The following is an 18,425-nucleotide window of genomic DNA, read 5'->3' on the forward strand; positions in this document are numbered from 1 at the left end:
AAAACCCACTCAGGCGACCACTCAACAATTGATCACTTAGGGGAATTCAAAACGCAACCAAATAAAAGTTCTGCCAGGGTGGAGAGCATCTGCTATTATTTTTGCATTATTTCACACAACCTGCACCCCAGCAAGTAAATTTCATTCTAACACAGCAAAGCGGAGATCAGGCACGAGCGTTTCCCTAGCTTCCACAAGGGGAATCTGAAGACGGTTTTCTTGACGTGAACCCACAGCGACCTTAAATGTAGGCACCTGCCCCAGTCTTAGGGTATTAAACAAGTATATATTTGTTTAAACTTCTTTTTGACCAAGATCATTCATATAACATGCTTCTAACATTTCTCCAAATAAAATGGAACGGGAGAGCTGTGACTCTTAAAATCCACAAATTAAAATTAAATTTAAAGATACCAAAGGGGGCTTCAGGTAGAAAGTTGGAGGGATTATTTTCAAATAACTTTGAAGGTTTAAGAGAAGATACTTGGTAGTTGATAATGCTTGGTATCCATACCGAATATATAATATTAAATTACGACTTCAAACAAAACGTTTCAAAGGCGTTAAATAAAATAAAATTAAACCTAATATTTTGATGGGGAAAAAGATCAGCAAGTAGTTGGAAATTTTTCTCAAAAACAAATATATTGGTGTGGTTTTGACATTTGTGTGATCCAATTCTTAATCTGGTGTTTTTTATATCGACCCCAAACTGGTTTTGCTCAGGTTGACATCTCTGCTTCTTCAGAGCTGGAACTCAGTAAATGCAGCATGCTCTGCTGATGGGCAACTCCTGTGTTGTGAGTAATCCTTTGCCAATAGATGGTCTGAAGTCCTTTTCAGTGTAACCAACTGGGAAATTAAAAGAAAAATGTTTGCCTCTCCACATATTTATTTTTATTTGTTGTTTTTTCTTTATTTCTAACACATCAAGACGAGTTCTTTCTCTTAGAATCCCAAACCACAAATTTCTCCTAAAAATGTGTTTTTCAAAAATTAAATCTACAGGTGTAATACATACTGTGAACCCTATAAAATGCATTTACAATACTGACTTAAAGAAAGAAATTTATAACTTTCATATGTACCTTCCTTTTGCAACAGGCAACTGCCATATGTTTCTGACTTCCATAATTCAGTTTTTCCTGGACATCTGTAGCAGGTAGTGAGTGCTTCTTAAAGTACATTTTATGTAATTTGAGAAGGAACCTGCACCAAAGAGTAAAGGTTAACAGAAAAAAGCACAAGTCTTCTAGAAATGCTAGTTATTCAAAATTTACATCACCTATTGTGCTTGGCCTGGATAGCTTTATTCCTCTCCCTCTTTCTTCTTGAGACTGAATTTGGAAATGCAGTGTTTTATGTGCTGAGAATTCTTTACAAGCAACATTTCCAAAATTTCTAAATGTTTTGGTAAAGATCCTCTTGTTATTACTGTTCTTTTGCTTGACGATTCTAATTTGGCTCTTCCTGAAAACCCAGGTTGGAAGTGTATTCCAGTAAGATTATTTTATTTGAGAAAAATTTTAATATTTTTATATCCAAAATGGGGAAAACCTTAAACTCTTTCATTTTTCAGCTATCTTAATTGTTCATCTTACACTCGTTAAAGGATGGAAAAGTTTACACAATTAAAAGTGAAAACAAAGCAAAACCAAAAGTAATGTAGAAAAGTCAAAGCTTGTTCTCAAATTTTTTGCCCATGTGTTTAAATTCAGGGTTCATTCTTAATACTATTTTTCAATAGCTCACTTCTTTTTGTGCAGTTCCAGTGCTAGCCTTAAATTAATCTGTTAAAAGTCTTTTCATTCAGCTGAAACTGAAATGCCTCATCTGTCAGTACAAAAATATGAATAAATTTCAGCCACATTCTTTATTCATACTTTCAGCAGATTATATAAATGCCCACAGAATTTTCACTGTTTAATAACTGGGGGTATCTACAGATGTGAAATAGGACAACAGGGCCCAATTTACAGCCAATTAGAGGGTGTAATAATTTGTATAAAAAGCTAAACATCCTACCTAGTTATTGGAGCCTCAGGCACTCAGTTCCCTTTTCAATTCATTTAATTAAACCAGCAGACTCAAGAAAATCTTTGTTTATGGGGAAATATAGCATTAAATATTTAATTCAAAGAATATGAAGCTGCATATCTTAAATATCAATTTAAACATTTTATAAAGCATAAACTATTAAAATGCCCATTAACTATTTAGAGAATATTATTTAATTTCCCCATTCATTGCCTCAGTTTGATTTATGTCCAAATTAACCTGTTGCAATTCAGCAATGTCCATCTACCCATCTTTGAGTATCCATTTACATCTAGGTGTTAATTTCATTACCTCCTTGAAGCCAGCTTATATTTGGATCAGGTATTAGTGATAGAGACAAGTGTTTCCTTCTTGGACATTTCTGTTACTACCCCGTTACTGTAGTAGTGTCGTCAGAGGAGTGTAGGTCAATGAATGAGGAAGTGAAGGGGGCGGTTTTTCACGCACAGGGTGAAAAATAATTCCAGCATCGTCTGGAGGTAGAGCAGATACTGCTGGAAATTGGACATGAGTGGCGAAGCTCATTCGTCCAGCCCAGTGAGTTTTCTTCCGGATACATTACAGGTTCGTTACGTCCTCACAGCCCCTCGACTTGGTGGGTCAGAGGCCTCACTTCTCCCTTCCTTTACCTTTCCCTGGAGAACTGGAAGTGGAGGGAGGGAGGGAGTAATGACGACAAGGGAGTAATGACGACAAGCTTACCATTAGAGTAATGACGACAAGCTTACCATTAGAGTACACGCCTTTTGCTCTCTCCAAACAGCGCACCTCCCCTAAACCTCACCGAGACACGATCATTGATTGAAAAACCAGCACTAAAAGGAATCTCTCCGGACCCCAAACTGAGTTTGGGCGCTCGGGAGCCCCGAAGAGCACTTCGGTGGGCTGCGCGATTTCTTTGCTATTGAGACTCGGTCTCAGCTGATGAGAATACTTAAGAGACTTGTTGTTGGAGGAGGAGAATGGTAAACAATCACCAACATGTAGGATAGTGCTGTGTGTGTGTGTGCAAATCCACGACAGAAGCGAGCCGCGAGGAATCGCGGTTCTGGATCGCTTTCTCCACGGGGCCTGGGTTTGCAGCTGCAGCCGGAGACCGGGCAGGAAGGAAGCCCTCGAGAGCGCAGCGGTCCAGCCCCCGGCCGACTGAATTTACTCCCGTAAATTACTCTTTGTAAACTTATACAGGTTATAATTATTGTTTTTATTAACCCAGATCAGAGGGAGAGGCGAGAAGAAGAGCAGGGCAGATAACGAAGAGAGTGGAAGACGGTAACGGAAGGAAGGGAGGAGAGAGGGAGCCCCAGCCAGCGAGTAAGGTGCTGCCTGGTGACTCCGCGACTCTGACGTCCACGCCCCCAATTAGGCTGTACCTTCTTCCCAAATTGTTACAAATTAAGGCAGCCGAATAAGTACCCACCTTGGTGCTAGGATTGGGCCCTTGCTGACCCCCACTCTCCCATCTATTTCTGTACTTCTCGCTAGGTTAATCTTCTAGCTAATAATACACTTTTTTTTTTTTTTTTTTTAGCGCATGGAAGTCCGGATCCCGCCTGTTTGGAAACTTGGGGACCACCTGAAGCAACTCCCATTCAATGGTCAAGAACAGACTCTCTTGTAGCCAGGGCTCACCTCCTGTGTCATGTCTTGAGTGTGGGAAATTAATCGTAAGGGTTATAAACTCTTATGGCCACCGTCAAGTTTAAAAGAAAAAAAAAGTCTATCTAGAGAATGAAATCCTAACGCATAGGATTTTTAAATTTAGAATTTAAAATTTAGAATTTAAATTTAAAAATAAGTAACTGTTTATAAATACTGTTTATAAGTAACTGTTTATAAATACAAGTAGCTACGTCAGCTAAGTGGAAATAGCAAGCTCTCTCCAAACATATATATATTACACTGTATATAGTGTAAACAGGCTCTAGGCTGAGAAAGCACAGCGGGAACCGACAGAATGCGTTTAAAAAAATCTTTCAGAACTGTCCAATTTTAAAATGCACAGAGAAAAATAAGGAAGAGGAACTGACTATGCTTTTCAACGCCCACCCCCCTCCCGCGATAGTTTTGCTAACTGGCTGGACACAGATTCCCCTAGGTACCATTCGCAAGGCTCTTGTGTCCTTCCCTCTCTCCCCGCCCAAGTTCCTGAGAGAAGCCCACTCTGATAACGTTCTTCCCTGGATGACTTTTATTTGAAATAGAGCCGTGCTATTCTTGCCAGAGGCCTGACAGTTTAATTCAGTTTTAATCGTTTCCTTAACATAGCTCATACTGGGAACAGACATTTTCTCTCTTAAAGTGACGAGAGGCACACGCTCCCCGGTACACAGGCCCACCCATGTTTACACCCTCGCAGGTGCACACACGCGCATCCACGTACATACAGGCACGTGCACGCGCGCACCCTGTCGAGTTTTTCTCCCGCCAGTTTGCGCCCTGTCCCCGCTTCCTTTGCTCTCTTGACTGGCAAAGTGCAAGGCCCTGGCTCGACTCTGGCACGCGCGTGCCACGCTTTTGAGAAAACGCCCGATTAGGGTGGTGGCTTCGCCAGCGCTTCGAAGGCCGCGACTCCGCCAGCCTGCCAAACCCGCCTTCCTTCCCTCAGGCTCCTGGAGAAGCTCGGCTTCCCCTCTCGGGAGCGAAGGTCGGGGGTGAGCTGAGGTCTGCGACCTTCTGCTTCGTGGGGTCGGGGGCAGCTGGTCCCGCTGGGTCCTGGAGTCTGAGCCGGATTCCATGCGAGCCCAAGGTGGAGAGCGGCGGTGCGGCTCTGTCGCTGTGGTTCCCAAAGGCCAGCCTGGACTTGGACTAAGGAGACCAGAGCCTTGGTCCTGTCCCGGGCGCCCAGGGCACATCTGGATTATTTCTAAGGGCCACGTTCTATCTGACATAGTGGATGTGTGTGAGGCCCGGCTTTTCAGCTTGTCTGTGGGGCCCAAGTCCCCGGTGTCCGCGCGTCCCGAGGGCTGCGCCCCTCGCTGCCCGGGGTAAAGGAGAAAGAAGCGGTGTAGGGATATAGGAGGCCTTGGGGCCCTGCAGGCCCGTGTAGTCCCTTCTAAATCAGTTTGAGCTGCGGGGCCTGTAAACGGACAAGCACCCGTCTACAAAGCAGGCTTCGCGTCTGGAAAACCGCGATCGTCCCTGGCGGCCTGGGGTTTCTCCAGAAGAGCCGTTCCCCCGGAGTAGGCCTCAGGGCCCCGGCGACTCCACCCTTGGGCCTCAGCGCCTCCACCTCTCCAAGTCCGCAAGGGCAACTCAGAGGAGCCTCGGGTCGCTCCTCCTTGGGGCCACTGAAAGCCTGGGCGTGGAGCGGGGCGCTCGGTCCCCGCAGGCTGCGGATGCTGGCTTCAGATGCCCCGGCCGCGCGGAGCTCGGTGCGCAGCCTGCTGCCAGGTCTGCGGCCCTCCCTCCACCGCATCCCCCTCCCCACTCCCTGCCCCAGCCCTCCAGGCGGCCACTGCGCTCTCTCGGGCTTGCGCCCGTCTTCGGGCAGGCTTCAGAAACCAGGTTTGCACTTACTTTTAAGGCTATACTACCCGCCTAGGACGCCGCGGAGCCTGGAGGTCCACCGAGGTCCGGACAGCTCCAGACCTTTCGCAAAGCCTTTTTTTGCAAATGCAAAACACCTCCTCCTGGTTGAGTCTGGTTCTCAATCTTTTAAAAGAGGCCTCCTGCTCAGGTTGTTGGGGAGTCGTGTTTGACCCTGAGGCTGCCGGACCCGCAGGGCGGCGCGTGCGGAGACGCCTCTGAGCACCGCCTGCTCTGGTTCCCGCTCTTCTGGTTTCCTTGGAGGAACCGCGAGTTCCCCCTGGAGCTACGGTGAAAAGATCGCAGTGGCGAAGCCACTGCCTGAATCACTGTACTGGAAACTAAGAGAGAAGTAAGAGATAATGGGGCAGCCAACAGTGTGGAGGTTAAACAGAGCGAGGGAGAGAAAACAAACAAAAAACAAACCAAAAAAACCCTCAATCCTTTGTCGTGTATTTTATACCAAAGATTTAAGAGTAATATCCATCATGAGTTTTATTCTACAAAGAGACTTGCTCTATTTGCATCACATCCATTATTTTTGTTAATCCAGAGCAAAAGTCGAGTTGAAACTACAAAACAAACTGTACAGAGACATATTAAGTGTTATTCAATTAAAAAGAGGTTTAAAAAAAAATTGTTTTAAAGAAACATGTTGGCTCTTTAAAAGCCTGAGAAAAGAAGTAGCTAACTGGCAAAAACAGGGCAAACATGAAGTTATGTTAAATCACAGAGACATTTTCTAAAACTGCAATGGAAATTTTATTGCATCTAAAAACTTATTTCACTCTGCGAAGTGTTTAGGGGTCTTAAAGCTAAGTCCTTACCATTAAAAACATAAAAATTAAAATACCAGGTTTAAATTAGTGATCATTGTTCGAAAGAAATGGGAGGCTCCAGAAAGAGCGTGCTTTTTCTGACTGGTTCATATAAAGGACTGAGCAATAATGGGGTAAAATTTTGCTCTCCTAAATGTAAAGGATTTAAACGTATCTTGAATTCCCCCTCCCTCCCCAAGAAAAATCCACGGAGTAAAACAAATAAGTCTAGTGCCACTCCCGGCGCAGAGTGGGTGTTACTAAATGCAGGAATGTGTCCATGAGAAAAGACGGGCCTGGTGGCTGTGAATTCTCCCCACTCCTCAAAATGTTCTGAGTTGTAGCAATATTACGTGATAAGGGAATGGGACTGGAACTTAAGGTTTCTTGAAAGATTCTTGATATTCTAATGTGGTGATCATTTCGGTTTAAAGCCAGGAGCCTCAGCCTTTCCAGGCCCCGGTGGGGAAAGCTGGAGGCTCCCGGGATGTACTGGCTGTGGGAGGCAGGGAGACTGACCCGGTTCAGGGCCCGGGCTGGCACTTCCAAGCCAGACGGCGGCGCTTTCCACTCTAGGTTTTTTGCGACCTTGTAAGGAAGTGGGCGCGGGCGGAGCGGAGTCGGCGCCTCTTGATTGGCTGGCCGTCTCGGTGATTGACAGGGCCCCGGACTCCGCCCCCGCCCCTTTATTGACACTAATGAGCAAGTTCTTCCCACCGCTCTCCTGCCTGGAAGTGCTGACAGATCAAGGCAACAAATTTCAATTACAATCCCTAATTTGTGTCCGCAGAGTGTTTTTTACCCATGTTAGTCCTCTCTGCCGCATCAGTCGAGGCAGATCTTGGAGCTGCAGGAAGAGGTGGAGGGGGTGGGAGCGAAAGAGTCCATCACTGAGAGAGCGCGCGAGAGACCGAGGGAAGGAAACTTGGCGGGCGCGTCGCTGGTTCCTGGGATCCCAACACAAGCGCGAGAGAGGAAACGCCAAATTTGTTTTTGCCCGGGCGGGGAAGAGGGCAGATCTGGGCCTGCGGGAGGCCCCGAGAGTCGTTCAGATTTTGGTGGGGGAAGGAGAGCGAGTGTGTGCGTGTGCCTGCGCGTGTGTATATGAGCGAGGGGCGGGCGCCGGGCGGCGGGGATGGCCGAGAAGCGGAGGGGCTCGCCGTGCAGCATGCTAAGCCTTAAGGCGCACGCCTTCTCCGTGGAGGCACTGATCGGCGCCGAGAAGCAGCAACAGCTTCAGAAGAAGAGGCGAAAGCTGGGCGCGCAGGAGGCGGCCGGGGCCTTAGATGACGGAGGCTGCAGCCGCGGCGGCGGCGCCGCAGAAAAGGGCTCCTCTGAGGGAGACGAAGGCACTGCGCTCTCGCCGCCGGCTGGGGCGGCATCCGGGCCCATCCGGAGCTGCGCAGACCTGGAGCGGAGCTGCGGCTCCCGCGGAGCCGCGGGTGAGTCGGCCCCTTCCCGCCTAACTTCTTCCTTAGACGTCCTCTCCCAGTCCCGCGAGCCAGTACCGCCGCGGAGAACCTGAACTACTGCGAGTTGTGGGCGTGCGCGCGCGCGGTGTCCCTGTGCGCCCGGGGCAACTCAGCCATCAGCGCGCTAGCCTAGGTGTCAGGGCGCAAAGCTCGCGCTGCCCTGGACTCTCTCGCCGCGCAACTCGGGTCGCCCTCCAGACAGTAAAATGCCGCTTTCAGCCTGGTTTCTCAGGCTGCTGCTGCCGCCGCCGCCCACTCACGCCGCGCCCTCAGCAGCTGAAGTTTGCGGCGCTCGGCGGTGCAGATCTGTGCTTTCCGCATCTGCCTGCCTTGGGCTTCCAGCCCCTGGGTGCTCTTTTTTCTTTCCTAACTTTTAAAAGCATGGGAGTGGGGGGAGCGACGGCATACCCCCACCCCCCCGAAACCGAAACGAATGCCTAAAAGGTTTGGGCAAACCAGGAAGAGGGTGGCGTATTTGCAAACGTGGTTTCCCGAGGGGTAGCTGAGAGGTTCCCTTGCCTTCCTCTCTTGATTCCCGCTGCCAAGGCCGACGGCGATCGTGGGCTTGTTTTTCGTGCTCTTCTCTTCCCGCTAGCTGCTTTGCTAAGAAGCTCCGGGCGGCCGGGGAGTGTGGCGAGAGCGGTGTTTGAAGAGCTTTCTAGAGGATGCCTCCGGCCGGGCCCGGAGCAAGGCGCCTAGGACGCCTATTGCGAAGGGAGGCCCAAGCGCTTGGGACCAAGAGCCGGGGCGCCGGGCGTTTTTGCTCCGTGCTCTCCATGGCGTGGGGTGTGTCGGGGCCTGCACTGCGGATCTGGACTCGGGGACCCAGCTCAGGCTCCGCTGGGCATGCATCCCAGACTCTGGCTGCGGCACAAAACTTATTTTGGGGCCTTGACCGGGCGGAAGCAGGGAGGGTGGGGTGGACGCTGGCCGCACGCCTCTGCGGGACTTGAGACTTGGGGGCCGAGAGGGCCCTACTTGAGCGTCGAGTGTCCGTCCCTTTGGCTGGCGGAGCGCCTATTTACCCACCCATGGGCCTGTTTGTTGTAAGGGCCGGATGGCAAGAAAGCTTCCCCTTTCCTCGCGGTCCTTTTCCTCTCCCCAGCCGCCCTCGGGGGTTCATCTCCCCACCAGGCTTCCCATTTCGAGCCCTCACCGGTTACCCCTCTCTGCCCTTTGCTGCCCAGGCGGCTGTGAGGACGGCTTCCTGCAGGGCGCTTCCCCACTGGCATCCCCAGGAGACTCCCCGAAGGGGTCCCCGGTGCCCACCCTGGCCCGGCCCGGGACCCCGCTGCCGTCGCCGCAGGCCCCGCGGGTGGATCTGCAGGGAGCTGAGCTCTGGAAGCGCTTTCACGAGATCGGCACGGAGATGATCATCACCAAGGCCGGCAGGTAAAGGGCACGCTGGCGCGAACGGCCCCGGCTCTGGCCTCACCCCACCTCTTGGTGGGTTGGGAAGAAGGACCTGCCAGAGCGGTGGGGTCTCTCGTTAGCAGTTTCTGCAGACAAGGCCCCGGGTAGTGGTTCATTTTTGAGACTGGCTTTGCCTACCTAACCCGGAGTGCAGTCGGCGAGGGGCACAGCCCGGCCGTCCTCTCGTTGGATGCTAAGGAGAAAATCACTGTCGCCGCGGAGGCGGTAACGGTTACTGTTGATAATCCGCACGCAGGGTAGCTATAGATTCGTGATCATACTTAATATCTGTTCAGGCATTTGTTTAGGCTTTAGTTATGTTTCTGAAATTAAGGAACAGATTATCCCCCCCCCCGTTTTTAAGAAAACGCAGTTTACTCTTTAGCAAACTATCATTTGCTTTTTTAGATCCGAAACTTCCAGTTGGTTCTTTATCAAAAGATTTGCTGGCAGTATGAGAATGTGATGTGTTATGCTATTTTGATATTAGATTAGGATGAAAATTAGTGGAATCACCAGTAATACATGCTTAATCCCTGCAAAAACAATTGCCCCGATTTTAAAAAAAACCATTCTTTTTATAGATTCACAGTTACGTGGTTACTTTTTTTTCTAAATGAAATCCAACAAATTAGCCTAAATTTGCTGAGGAATACCAAAAAAATTTGTAAGTTATATCTATTTTTTTGAAAGTGTGAAATTTGCACATCCGTCAGTTAGTAAAATAAATTGATTTGTTGCACAGATCATGTTAATGTGAGGGAGGGACAGAAATATTTGTGTTTTAAAGTTTTCAGTTCATTTAGTGCAGTGAAATCGGTGAATACTATCTTCCTTAAAAGAAACTTTAAAAAGCACACACAACTCTTTCAGGGAGTACACATGGCAAAAACCTGGATAGCATAAAAGTATCCAAACTTATTAGAAATTACAAAAACATATTTTATTGAATCCATATGCTACCTTCTACATTTTCACAGAGCTTTTTATTAATGATCCAAATTCAGTCTTCAACAACACAAAGCAACAGTTGTCTTATAAAGGATGGAGTTAAAGACCTTTACTCTTTATCTTACAGGTGCACTGAAATAACACTAAAACAGCCAGCGTATTAAACTGTTCTCATGCCTAGTTAGGAATAATGGACTTTCTTTTCTCTGGAAGTGGTCTTTAATGGCTTTATTGTTATAGGAAACATTTCTGGTAAATAACAGTACTAAAATTTGTGTTGTAAGGTTAAATTAGCAAAAATTAGAATAACCGGAAGGGTCCTAGACATAAATCATTAGATGAAAGTTTTTTGTTTTTTTTTTAAGGAAAACTGCTTTATTTTTTTTTTTATATACAATAATTTGCTGTTGTATTCCTTGCTACTGTGCCCTTTTTAAAAGATAGATGCATTTATTTTAGCATCTCCTTTTATATGCATCTCTGGGAAGCCAAGAGAAATGTGGATTTTCATTTGTTTTAATTAGCAACGTTTTGAGTAAGTGTGGTTAAATAAGAAAGTATTTTCAGGGTATGGTGGGGGAAGGAATGATTTGGTAAATATACACTGTGTTTAGTTTCTGCTTTCAATAAAGAAGTTTTACTATACCTTTCAAATTTAGAGCAACTTTTGCACTTCACCTTTACCATGCTGCAGACAGGAAGTCCTGTCTCAATAAAGAACATATTGTTTGGTTATGGCATGGCACATTGGCTCCTTGTGCTTTTTTTTATAACCCTTTTAAAATTTCACATTATAATATATTTTATCACTTTTAGAAATTCAAATTTTCTATTTCTACCATTTGGAACACTTTATTATTTGTATTATTAAAGTCTATCTGCTTACCGATTTTTGTTTAAAAAATAAAGTGCTTTCTGTGCCATTATTTCTTCAGTGTACAATTTTTCTTTTTTGCTTTTAGCTATACTGACATTTCAGTAAACATGGAATGCAGGTACAGGGTACAACAAATTACATTTAAATGACTCAGTTTTGATACATCCTGTGTTCAGATTCTTTGAATTACATTACCAAAGTGAATGTTATAAGTTTTTCCATGTGAAAAATACAGATTCGAGAGTTTTCTTTGCTTCTTCATTCTCCAAGCGTAATCATAAACAAAAACAGAACCCAAACCGTCTTTCCTCCCCTCCCTTATACATAGGCGCATGTTTCCAGCAATGAGAGTGAAGATATCAGGATTAGATCCTCACCAGCAATATTACATTGCCATGGATATTGTGCCAGTGGACAACAAAAGATACAGGTACAGTGATCAGATGGGTACAGAGGATAAGAAAACCCTGGGATTTTACAGGATACGCCTATTTAATCTGTGCTGATTATGATATTTGTTTCCAGAAGCCTGTAGAATTATCAGATCCATAATCCAAACCCTGTCACTTCCAGTAGTCTAGATGGTGCCTTCTCTTGCAATAAATGTGAAAAAAAAAATTTGTTTTGCTTTTAGTAGATATAGAAATGTCTTTAAGTGTTGAGGAATTTTAATAAGGGGTCAGTTTAGTGTTGCTAAACTAAATGTGACTATAATGTTGATTCACATTTTGATTAGGATTTTGAGACAAAATGTTGAGTCAAGTTTGTAGATATACGTAATAGTTAACAAATTGTTCCATTTTCTTCGCAAATTTTTGGACATTTAAATAAATTCCCTTTATTGTGTTACATACAAAATCATAACTCTTCACAGGCTTTTTTCCCTTTAATTTGAGAAAATTATTGAAGATTTTTTACAATTTAGAAAAAAAAATCTCAATTCATTACTATATTAAGACATCTTTAAGCTGGCAATGAATTTGTTACCTTACTGTTGTTTTTTTGGCTGGTAGTTAACACAGTAATTTTTAAAAAGTTTTGTAGTGTTTGGATTTTGAGAGAATATATTTATCTAGATATCAAGTAAAGTTGGAAAAGATACTTTCTTCAGTATCAAACCAACCTTTGCTTTTCCTTCTGCAAGTAAGCAAATCAATAGTCGTCAATGGCAATTCTTTTTATTTTCCTGAGGAGCTGAACTGATTCACTTTGTTATAAAGCAGAAACTAACACACCATTGTAAAGCAATTATACTCCAATGAAGATGTTTAAAAAAAAATGCTAACATTTAAAAAAGGAAATTCTGAGTGGAAAATCGGAAGATGCTTCTTTAAATTTCTTTGTTTCTGTCTTTTAAATAAACAGCTAGAGCATTTAGTAAGTTTTTAAATGAAATCAGATTTGGTTTTTATTACTCTTTAAGATTTAGGGAGTCGCTTTTTTGAAACAGGTTTATGGTGTCAAAAGTGTACAGATTTAATTAGTACAGGCACATATGGGATACTAAAAATATGGGTAATAAAAAGGACAGTTTTATTATTTGTGTTTTGTGTATAAGTTGTATCCCTTATTTTAATTAAATAATTCATTAGGGAGCTTTGCTAAAATTATCTACTACATGATAGAAGCTAGAAGACATTGAAGTTTATTCTTTAAATATACTTGGTTTAAAATCCATATTCTAATTTGGGTTTTGCGCTTAGGAAGACAATGTACTTCTAATGAGCTTAGAAATTATTCCTTTTTCTTCTAAGTTTGTCTTCTATTTCTTTCTCCAAATCTCTTCCATATATTTTGGATGGTTTATTTTTCTTAACTGATCCTTATTATTCCCACATAAAGCAAGAAAAATTTCAAGTATTAGTATTAAGATGCCATATTATAAAACATCAAATTATAAAACATAAATTTGGTTTCACTTATATTGCTTCTCAAGAAAAACATTGTTTTTAGCATTTGTGTTGAGAATGTTTCACAAAGAATATGTAACATGTAGCATTTATTCTCTTAGTGGGTGTGGATTTTTGAACTATTCAATATGCATACTTTTTCAAGGTTTTGACAGAGCATATTACTCTATTTATTTTGGCAATAGCTCTATATCCATTGTGCTGCTTTTCTTGCATTTCTAAGATTTGCATTTTATTTTCCAACTTTTTCAACAATGGTAGAAACAAATATTTTTGGCTTATTCTCTGCTGTCAAAGAATGGTATTTGGTGAAATGAAAGGTGATTGTGATTTATTAGAATGTAAAATTAATATTCATAAAAGGCCATGCATTTAGGAGCTTATTTATTGAAATTGCATTATATCAATTAAGGGGAATTGTTTTTATTAATTTTGTGATAATGTATTTTTTCCCAAGAAAAGGAATTAAAGAATAGAAGGCATATTGGACTCAATAGAGAATGAAATGTGTGACCATATTGAAACAGTGAGCCTTACCGGAGATATTATGAAAATGTTTCATGCTATTTTAAAAAGAAATTTGCAAATATACTGGTAGAATTCTCTGAGACTATTTGTAAATTGTTGCTTTAAATTGTATGCCATATTTTAAAACAAATGGAAGAAAAACATCCAAGTATATAATTTCATTTTCTACCCTTTTCTAAGTCAATCATCAATATACTAGTTTCTAGTTTTTGAATTAGTGTATTTTAAATTAAACATTAATAAATGATGGTCTGAATATAAGATTAAACATTATTATCTTGTATACTACTTGAAACATTGTTATTTAAATGATTATTTTTACAGAGTCAATATAGTTGACATACACAAACAAATAGAATAAGATGTTTTGTCTCTTAGAAAGGTAATGCTAATTAGATATATCATAATTTTTAAAGTTTGATGTGTATTTTAATTAGTGGTATAAAAAAATTTAAAGAATTTTCTTACAATAGTCAAAAAAAAGAGAAATATAGGAGATAAAGGCCTATGTTTTATGATTTTACAAACTTTTAAAATTAAACGGAATATCCTCAGTTTATAGTGTAATAGAGTTAGAAAAAATAATTATAAATGATAATAGATGGAACTTTTTTCCCTATGAAAATAAATTTACTGAAAGTTCTGACAATTTCCCCTTGCCTTTCTACCATCTATCTCATCAGTTTGAACATAAGCATAAAATGGGAAGTGATAAAGAAAGTGGGACACTTTAAGATATAACTCTCAAGTATTTCTGAGATTTCCTTAAAGGGGAGATTGACAACTTAATAGTTTCTTCATGTCAATTGAACATCCAGATGAAAAATGGAAAACATCAGAATACAGACAGAATGTCTAATGTGTTTAAGTGTGATTCATCCAAATTAAAATACTTGCATTTATGGTGGGAATAGTGTGCATATTTTTCACTAAATCCTTAACATACCACTTTGAGTGGTCAGTAGGTTACCACTGCTTCAGAGAGTTTTAAAAAAGTGCTTGAATTCTTATTTTATATGCATTGAATGTAAAGAGCAAATCGTCGAATTTTAGACTTTTTAAAGGGTACACATTTTGTCTGAGTCTACTGAGTTGGAAATTCCAAGAAAGCAACAGTTCACAAACTGAGCCTTGTCATTGCCTTCTAGGTATGTTTACCACAGCTCTAAATGGATGGTGGCGGGCAACGCTGATTCCCCTGTGCCACCCCGGGTGTACATTCATCCGGACTCGCCTGCCTCAGGGGAGACTTGGATGAGACAAGTGATCAGTTTCGACAAGCTGAAGCTCACCAACAACGAACTGGATGACCAAGGCCACGTGAGTACATGGCCTCCCTAATTTGCCTCCATTGGGTGGCGTGGGCCATATCTGTACTGTGCCTGCCTGAAGGAAATGAACTTTTCTAAGATCATGAAATTCCTCTCCTGGTTGACTAGCCTGAGCACAGTCCGTGCAAAATCTAGGTTATAGTTGCATCAGAGATTATGCCTGTGGCCGGAGTACTCTATGAAGCATTTAATAGGGAAAACTAGATATTGCATTTGTATTGGAATGGAAGAACCTCAGGCAGCCATTTTTAGCCAAAACATTTGTTTGAAATCCCGTGAGGTGGCAATTATTATACTCTGAATATGAATTCTTGGCAGTTGGGTGAACAGTGATAATAATTTATTGTGTCCTGCCTGCATCCAGTTCTTTCTCCTGCAGAAGCTCATGCTTCTCAATAACGGCCCAGGCTTATGCTGTTTGCGTGTTCCACTTGCAAGCTCCCAGTTGTTTTGTAATGACATCTAAGGTGTCAAATACGTTGTAATAATTCCTTTTTGTCTTAAAACTGCTGAAAAATGATATATATGCTAAAGCCAGCCATTTCAATAATATAGTCATTTTTAACACCTTATTAATTTTTACACAGTATTGTTCCTAGGCAAGACTACCCTTATTATTTTAATAAATAAGTAACTCTGGATACTTGTTGATTTCCACTCAATGCTAGCATTTCTATTAGGTTTCTGTTATTTGAGAGGGTTTTGACTGAAGCAGGATTGAAATGCCTTTTTAAGAGCATATATCGTACATAAAAGGAATACCAACTAGTTCATTTCTCAAAGGGGTGACATGAAGATAGCATATTTATGGGCCAATCTTTTCAAACAAAAATGCAAAGTGTCATAAGCTAGTAATACAGTGATGACAGGATGTGATTTGTAAGTTGCTAGATAATATCTTAAGCAAATTGACCTTAATGAAGACATTCAAGTACAAATTTCATTGTGGTACAGATGCAGCATCTGGATTTTTAAGACTCATTCATCTCTCTCAAACTGCCAGTGCTTTTGTTTATTTGTTGCCTTTCATATTCTAAACCAGAATCAGAAAAGTAACAGTATACAGTTTATTTCTGAATCCAACTTCATGCCCTGTACTTTAGTGCATTACTTTGCTTCTCTTCTTTTTTTTCTGTATATACAAAGTCAGGTTGTAACAGTTATTTTTCATTTGATTTCAATGAAAGAACACTAGTTTCTTCTGTCTCATTGAGGGAGCCAACTGTGAAATTTTGCCAGTGCATCCATTGAGGGGTCTTTCATTTTTTTTTACAGTAAAAATTTTAAAGATAAATGGCACTGGGGGCTTCCGTGGTGGCGCAGTGGTTGAGAGTCTGCCTGTTAATGCAGGGGACACGGGTTCGAGCCCTGGTCTGGGAGGATCCCGCGTGCCACGGAGCAGCTAGGCCCGTGAGCCACAACTGCTGAGCCTGCGCGTCTGGAGCCTATGCTCCGCAATGGGAGAGGCCGCGATAGTGAGAGGCCCGCGCACCACGATGAAGAGTGGCCCCCGCTTGCCACAACTGGAGAGAGCCCTAGCACAGAAACGAAGACCCAACATAGCAATCAATCAATCAATCAATAAATCTTTAAAAAACTAAAAAAAAAATAAATGGCACTAAGTGTTACTTGTTTTCAAAGCTTAAACATACCCTGCTTTTCTGAGTTCTATAGTTTGAGAATATATCTTTTAAAGAGATAAGTGGGTCTAAAAACTATACACTGTCATATATAAGGGACAAACTCCTTTAAATAAATATAGTCATTCTATAATTCAAATTCTTTCAGATCAAATTACTGGCTTTATATCTAATATCTACCACATCTACAAAATTAGATATAGATCTAGTAATTTATCCATCTATCTGATTTTAACTTCATAATTTCACTAGACTTTATTTAAAACAGCATTCTCTAGAGAAACAGAACCAATAGACTGTATAGATATAATTATAGATATATATATAGATATAGATAGAAATAGAGATAGAGATAGAGGAGGGATTTATTTTAGGGAACTGGCTCACACAATTGTGGCGGCTGGTAGGTGTGAAATTTGCAGGGTGGGTGGGCAGGCTGAAGACCCAGGGAAGAGATGATGTTGCAGCTTGAGCCTCGAAGCAGAATTTCCTCTTCCTCAGGGGACCTCCACCTTTTTTCTCTTAAGTCTTTCAACTGATTGGGTAAGGCCCACCCACATAATGGGGGGTATCTGCTTTACTCTACTGATTTAAATGTTAATCTCAACTGAAAAGTACCTTCACAATGACATCCGGACTGGTGTTTGGCCAAACATCTAGGTACCATGGTCTAGCCAAGTTGACACATAACGTTAAATATCACACAGCATTTGTTTAAAATACAAAAGAATAGATTGCAACTTGAGCCACAATTGTTTATACCTAAATAATTATAACACTTCACTCTAAAAAAAAATAAAAACATAGCAGAAAACAGATAAAATCTATAGTAGTGTGTCATCTTCCAGTAAAATTCTTTTAAGGTTGTGACAGGATGTAATACTTTAATAAAAGTAATTAGTGTGCGCAGGGAATAGGGAGAGAATAATATGTACCTGTGCATTTTGGAAGCAAGGAAATTGCCTTTGCAAATAGTAAAAATGTACCTATTGCTTGATACTAGAGGAGAAGGTAGGAGGGAAAATGCTCTTTTCTGTTCTTTATTTAAAAACAAAGTTTCGAAGACTTTGTAAAATGTAGTAAGAGATAAGAAGCCATAGTCTCTGCCTTCAGTGATCTTCTAGCCTAGATGGGGAGAGAAGACAGGCACACAGGTGATCGTGATGTCAGAGCAGTGCAGCTGCCACATTGTTCCAGCCAGGAGAGATTGGGAAGGCTCCGTGAAGAAGGTGTCTGTTGTGTTTCTTTGCTCAGTTGATGACCCTAAATAAGGTTAGATTAGAGATTAGGAAGTCATTTCTTATTCTATTGCTGATGTGATTCAGCGTCTGAGAAGACAGCAGTACCATTGTGATGGGACTAATTCAGCAGTCCCTTTCCTGATGCAGAGACCTCTCAGGGACTCTCACCTCTCTGCCCTCATACAGTCGAGACTCCCCGCCCCCTAATTCTAAAGGAAGTGACACTAATCTCTAACCAATCAAGCTGTAGATTCAAATGCGAGGTAATTTTCTAATTTGCTTTCTAAATTAGTTTCCTACTTTTTGTCCTCTCAGTTCCCAGTTTTATTCCGCTAAAGATGTACAAGTGTTCAACATGGTGACTTGAGAACTCCATGTAGACCTGGGACTTTTATTAAACACAGAGAGATTGGAGGAAACAAATTGTCACGGGGCTGTGAGTGGATCTAGGGCTGCACAAAACATGAGATTATGTGCCATTGTGATTTTCCCCAAAGTGATTTTTCATCTTTCCAAACACCAAGAATTGTTTAGAGAGGAACATCGGTGAGAATCTAGAGATGTAGAAACGTCCCACCACTCCACAGCTAATCTTTTTTTTTTTTTTTCTGTTTAGCATGTCAACTTTTTATTAAAGTTAAGAAAAATTAATCTTATA

General features: G+C 42.2%; 1 protein-coding gene across 1 annotated transcript in view; it reads left to right on the forward strand.

Annotated features, from left to right (window-relative positions):
- Positions 1-7,119: 7,119 nt before the first annotated feature.
- TBX18 (T-box transcription factor 18) overlaps positions 7,120-18,425 on the forward strand; it is a 29,510-nt gene continuing 18,204 nt past the window's right edge. Inside the window, exons 1-4 of the mRNA XM_068551525.1 lie at positions 7,120-7,846; positions 9,064-9,268; positions 11,446-11,547; positions 14,704-14,875. Of these exons, the coding sequence (XP_068407626.1) occupies positions 7,540-7,846; positions 9,064-9,268; positions 11,446-11,547; positions 14,704-14,875 (786 nt within the window). The 5' untranslated portion in view covers positions 7,120-7,539. The remainder of the gene's footprint in view (positions 7,847-9,063; positions 9,269-11,445; positions 11,548-14,703; positions 14,876-18,425) is intronic.

The sequence above is a fragment of the Eschrichtius robustus genome, chromosome 9, assembly GCF_028021215.1.
Source record: "Eschrichtius robustus isolate mEscRob2 chromosome 9, mEscRob2.pri, whole genome shotgun sequence".
Lineage (NCBI taxonomy): Eukaryota > Metazoa > Chordata > Mammalia > Artiodactyla > Eschrichtiidae > Eschrichtius > Eschrichtius robustus.